The sequence below is a fragment of the Ranitomeya variabilis genome, chromosome 1, assembly GCF_051348905.1.
Source record: "Ranitomeya variabilis isolate aRanVar5 chromosome 1, aRanVar5.hap1, whole genome shotgun sequence".
Lineage (NCBI taxonomy): Eukaryota > Metazoa > Chordata > Amphibia > Anura > Dendrobatidae > Ranitomeya > Ranitomeya variabilis.
In genome coordinates this window covers 269,389,633-269,395,632 of record NC_135232.1, presented here as the reverse complement: position 1 = coordinate 269,395,632, position 6,000 = coordinate 269,389,633, and the positions used below count along the sequence as shown (strand labels likewise).

General features: G+C 44.5%; 1 protein-coding gene across 8 annotated transcripts in view; it reads right to left on the bottom strand.

The window, feature by feature from the left end:
• Positions 1 to 3,911: 3,911 nt before the first annotated feature.
• The window catches only part of CABIN1 (calcineurin binding protein 1), a 242,231-nt gene continuing 240,142 nt past the window's right edge, over positions 3,912 to 6,000 (bottom strand). For all 8 annotated transcript variants that reach the window (XM_077293470.1, XM_077293474.1, XM_077293475.1 and 5 more), the window contains 2 exons: positions 4,689 to 4,909; positions 3,912 to 4,559 (listed from right to left, as the gene is read on the bottom strand). In XM_077293470.1, the coding sequence (XP_077149585.1) occupies positions 4,416 to 4,559; positions 4,689 to 4,909 (365 nt within the window). In that variant the 3' untranslated portion in view covers positions 3,912 to 4,415. The remainder of the gene's footprint in view (positions 4,560 to 4,688; positions 4,910 to 6,000) is intronic.

Below are 6,000 nucleotides of genomic sequence, written 5' to 3'. Positions count from 1 at the left end.
ATTGAACACATGTTGTGGGACATCATGTCTCGCACCATCCACCAACGTCACGTTGCACCACAGACTGTCCAGGAGTTGGCGGATGCTTTAATCCAAGTCTGGGAGGAGATCCCTCAGGAGACCATCCGCCGCCTCATCAGGAGCATGCCCAGGCGTTGTAGGGAGGTCATACAGGCACGTGCAGGCCACACACACTACTGAGCATCATTTCCTTGTCTTGAGGCATTTCCACTAAAGTTGGATCAGCCTGTAATATTTCATTCAGTGATAACTAGGATGTGGGATTTTTGTGTTCCCTTTATTTTTTTGAGCAGTGTATATAAATATTTTTTTACATGGGAAAAGAGGTGGGGGTAGTGATGTAAACTTCTATACATACATGATGTTAGAACCATTTTTTCCTTTGTCTCCTTACGGACTTGAACTTATGATCACTTGATTTATTACACTTTGTACTTGTGCTGCAGTATATATTTAAATTGCAGTTTTCCTATGAAGCCCACATACAGGGCTTCATAGAAAGAGCAGCATGGTAGCCATGGAAGACTTCAGTAGAATCCCGCCCGGCTATCAGGGTAACCCATCAGTGCCCTATGATCGCATTGCAGGGGGATTGCACTGATGGTCACTGCCAGTCACATGTACCAGCCAATTAGATACCACCATCAGTGATTAATTGTTAAACAGCAGTGATCAGAGTGCCATCTGGTCACTACTTTTACAGACAGATGCTGACTTGGTAACATTGCTCAGTTCCAGAGCCACCTCCATGCACCTACTCCAACCATATGACATAATTTTATGTGATGTGATCATGAAGGGGTTTGGTCATGAAGGGGTTAACCTGTGAATTTTGAATTGGGTAAAATCCATAGCAAAAAGTTTCTGCAAAAGAAATTGACATGCTGAGCTTTAAAAAATGCAACTAAAGCCAATTCCGCACACACACACACAAAAAAGAAAAAACGGAAATCATGCGGTAAGCTACACAATTTGTGAACCCAGACAGACACCTGTAGCACTCGGTGAAATGGTGCCTCCATGATACCTTTTGATCCCCCAGAATTAATAATCCTTGGGGAAAATACCTCCATGTTGCCAGAATTATATTTTATTACAGACTGCCTTTGTGTAATTTCAGAGGAACACAAAAATATTGTATGGTTCTGTAGGTGTCTTATTACAGATTATACGTGTTATGAGCCTTAGGGTTCAATGGCTGTAAATGCTATTAAAGGGAACCTGTCAATCCTGCTGGCATTTTTAACAAAAAGAGCCACCTTGTGCAGTACTAATGCAGCATTCTGTGAAGGTGGCTCTTCTTTTTGTGGTCCCTTCCAACGCTGCAATATTACTTTTTATAATTTGCCCGCCATACCTTTAGTCTGTCCGGTGGAGGGGGGGGGTGTGTGTGTGTGTGTGTGTGATAACGTCTTTTCCCCAGGACACAACTGCCTCCCAGCCATCACTCAGCCCCTCTGTGCGCCGCATCCTCTGCCTTCAGTAACGTACCCGGCGCCTGCACTGTGCTTTCCTTTTTCAGGCATGCGCCGTTTGCCTGAAAAAGGAAAGCACAGCGCAGGTGCCGGGTACGTTACTGAATCAGAGGAGGCTGCGCCCGGCACGGCTGAGTGATGGCTGGGAGGCGGTTGTGTCCGGGGGAAAAGACGTGCCCCCCCGAACAGACTACAGGTATGGCGCGCAAATTATAAAAAGTAATATTGCAGCGTTGGAAGGGACCCCCCCAAAAAAGAGCCACCTTCACAGAATGCAGCATTAGTGCTGCACAAGGTGGCTCTTTTAGTTAAAAACGCCAGGGGGGGTGACAGGTTCCCTTTAATCCAGATTATATAGGAAGCATTTTCCTGTTTCTTGGCATCATTTTAGGGTATGTGCACAAAATCAAGGCTGGCGTGTTTCACGACGGCCTTGATTAGGGGCATACTGTGGTCAGACACTCCCGAGACGGATGCCTGTATCTGGAGCATCTGAAAAGTGGTATGTGCGCCTCACCACAAATCTTAGTGAAGTCGAGGACTGGAATAAGATTTGTGGGGTAAGGATCGCTGCCACTCATCAGGAGTTTGACAAGCGAAGGTTGCCACGCTACAGTTATACCCCAGCGCCACCCACTTTGTTGGAGCGGAGCAAAAAATGGCGCGAGAATACCAAAAGTTGCAACCTTACACTAAATACTCAAATATTAAAAAGAAAAAACTGCCGGCGGTCAAAAATTTCAAAAAAGTGCTAAGGGAACAAACAAAACAAAAATAATGCTAAAAAAGGCTACAGAAAAAAAACCACTGGAGTTTCCTGAAGGGTCTTCCTCTTGAAATACTCGGTTGGTTCGCCTGACTGGAAAGTGAGGAGTTCTTCGCTTTTGGCAGCTTCCAATAACTGGGCTCCTGAATGTATCCTTTAGCATTTTACACCAATGATCTATAACACATTATGCATTGCTATATTAGACTTTCCCTTTTACTGTTTCCAAGAGCCACCAAGAATGGGCAGCAGGAGTCCAAGGTGTAAACCAGCCTTAGGAGTATATAAAAACGTATGAAATAGTAATTAATAAGTAGATCTACAATATATGTGAGCATTGTGGTCCCCTGATACATGTGTCTTCTTGGCTCACTGCTGGGCGACATCTGACATTGTCACATTTTTAGACTAACGGTGTCATACATGGAATACAACAGACTACTGCCACCTGGTGGTCAAAGAGCAGTATAAACATGCATTGTTCTATGTTGAGAGCCATATAAAGAATGCAGTTTTACATAAAAAAGCAAAAAACAAAACAAAATGCTCTTGTGTTGATCACCTCATGTCATGGAGGGTACAGAAATACTCCGTCCTAGAATAATTTCTTCTAGGGTAGAACATGCAGTGCTACGTTCCGACCCTTTTATAAGATATGTATGAGCAGACATCAAAGTGTTTTCAATAATGCTGTGGTCTTAGAACAGAAAGACTTGAGAAATTAAATAGTTGTTACTTGGATATAAAGGGGAAAAAGAGAAAATACGATTGGAACCTTTACGAATTTCTGCGACTGTGTTTTTTATGGTGTTTTCAGTGGTGTTTGAGAAGCTAGAGCTTCGGACTATATCCAAACACAGCAGCTGCATGGACTAATGCTCCACGATTCTACATAATGCTAAAATAAAGGAATGATGTTTTTGGTGGGCCGATGTTGTGCAACTGGACATCTGATCTGCTGTGGATACCTAAAGCATTCTGTGTTGTGAAAGGTCCCTGGTCCATAGGTAATGTCAGTGTTCCGGGACTTTTTGAAGAGTGCTAAGCGAACCCCTCCTACCTGCTGGCATCTGCGCGTCCTCTTTTCTTTAGTTGCACCAGATCCTGCATATTCATTTGCTTATGTCAAGCACTGAACCAAAATTTTTCTTAAAAAAAACCATACATGTCAAATGCACTGAATGCAGTGCTTTATATTTCAGTAAAGACTTTTACAAAAGGGCACAAAGTTTTTAGACTTCCTCACCCCCCACCAAAAAAAAATCTATAAAAAATGAGCTTTTAACTGACTGGAGAATACTTCTGCCTTAATTTTTGTAAATTATGATGACTTTGTCAGGCTATGGCCCCTCACGCTAAGCTCCACTCGCTTTATAAAACGTTGTGGGAGCTGACATAGTAAAAGCAAAAGTAGCAAAAATGGAATTTTTGGAGCAAAAAAACACTGTGACATTTCCAATAGTTTTATGCCAGATTCCGGGTGCAAACTGTTTGATGAATCAGCCCCCATTTCTTCAGGGCAAGAGTCCTTACAATTCCCTTACAGATCCTAGTAGCAGCGTAAGGCTGGGCAGTGAGAACGCTCTGCCTCACCTCCAGTGTACTCAGTCTAATTTCAAGGGAGATGCGGAAGCCACGAGATACTCGTGAAAATTATAGAATTGTTTTATTTTTTATACAAAAATGTGCAACATTTATCTTTTCATTTGGAATCTTATTTATCTCAAATTTCTTTTCATATACATTTATCTTTTATTTTACAAACGTCACATTATGTAATAAAAAAAAAAATGGACCTTAAAAGAAGGCAAAGCCTGTGAGCTCCAGCGACCCCACCAATACAAAAGTCCCATTTTCAGCACCAAGGGTAGAGCTGCAGAACACTCCTGATAAAGTTTCCTCCTAAATCTTCAGAGTTTGAACCTTAATTCACTTAACAGCATCAGCTACAAGACCTTTTGGGTCAATGTACAGTTTTCGGTGCCCTGACCCTGCTCCACAACCTGTGTGCAGAACTGGCGTACAATGGTTTGGCTATTGGCAGCAAAAGCAATCCGCATGCCGGCAGCTGTAACATGCAAGCACAATCTGGTGGCTATCAGACGCAGACTTCTTCAGGTGCATGATGTTGAGAAGCTACAGTTATAAATTCTTCATATGTCCATGTAGTCGTCATCCTCATCTGTGTCACTTTCCAGGGATGACTCTTGACTTGAGATGTCTAGGATCTCAAGGGCTGGCTGACACAGAGTCTCTTTCTTTACATTGGCAGCAGACTGAGAAGATAAAATGACGGACTGTAAAAAGAAGAGGAAAAAAAAACGTGAACGCACTGGATACAAGGCTTTCTGCCATCATAAATCTGGAGTATACTGGATAACAACCATCCATAACATTCTCATCCTTCCTTCCTTGAGATTCCTCACCTTCAGTTTCTGCTTGGTCTCTTCGGAGATGCTACCTTTGGGAGAGAGGAGGGTTGGCGTTGGAGGTGTTACGGTGATCTCTGGAGGAAATTTGGAAACACTTGAGGAGGGAATGAAGAGCTTTGGCACATGTGGGGGGACCCTCGACTTGTTTCGTGCGCCATCTGCTTTGCTGGGCTGGACACTTGGCTCTGGAGGAGGAGGTGGTCTTGAGCTGCAAGCTGTGATTCAAGAGAAGGTGAAAATTACTATAAAAGAGGGCGACTGCAATCCAATTTCTCTCATGATAAACACACAATAAATGCATTAAGGCACTATAGTTTACTGCCTGGCTAAACTGCACATGAATTTTGCAACATTTTTTAGTTGTTTTTTTGCAGTTTTGGCTGCATGGTATGCACTACTGTCAATTATTGTGCATCTATAACTATGACTAGACGTATATGATGGATCATATTATGAATATATTTGGGATATACACCCTGTATTCTTCTACAACAGCTTTATTGACATATTTTACAATTCAGGACCCCAATGGAAATAAAAACAATGACCAGCCACCAGTAACGTAGCTACAGGGGGGGCAGTGGCAGAGCAGGGAAAATCGATCTCCCTGCTCTGCCATTCGGCCGGTATGGGGCCCTTGAGGAGGCGGTGGGGGGGCCGGTGCCAGCAGTGGGCCCCCCCTGCTCGTCATCGCAAGGTCAACTGTATCGGCTGGATGCCCATGCAGCTGACCGCATTGATGAGAGAAGGAGTGTTAGGCCGGCGTCACACTGGCGTTTTAAACGGCAGAGTGCAATGCGATAAAAAAATCGCATTGCACTTGGACCAATGCTAACATATGGGGCAGATCCCAGCAGCCGACTTTTTGTCGGCCGTTTTCCTCACTCCGAGACAATCGCAGCATGCTGCGATTGTCTCGGACCGAGGAAAACTCTCGGCTCACTCGCACCCATATAAGCCTATGGGTGCGAGTGAGACAGCGCACACCACTCGGATATCATCCGAGTGCTGTGCGATATAAGCAGACCCCAGCAATGGAGGAGATGGAGAAATTCATTTCTCCGCCTCCTCCTCCGCAGCTGTGCTCCGATCCTCCCTGTGCGAGAGAATCGGAGCACAGACGCATGGCACTCGGCTCCTGCTCTCAGCAGATCAGGAGCCGAGGGTCATTAGCATATCGCATCCGATGATCTCGCATTGTATGCAATACGCCAGTGTGACGCCGGCCTTACGCTCCCTCTCCCATCATCCCCCTGTAAGTGTCTGACGTCACCAACATCAACAATGACAGGGGGTCACGATGATG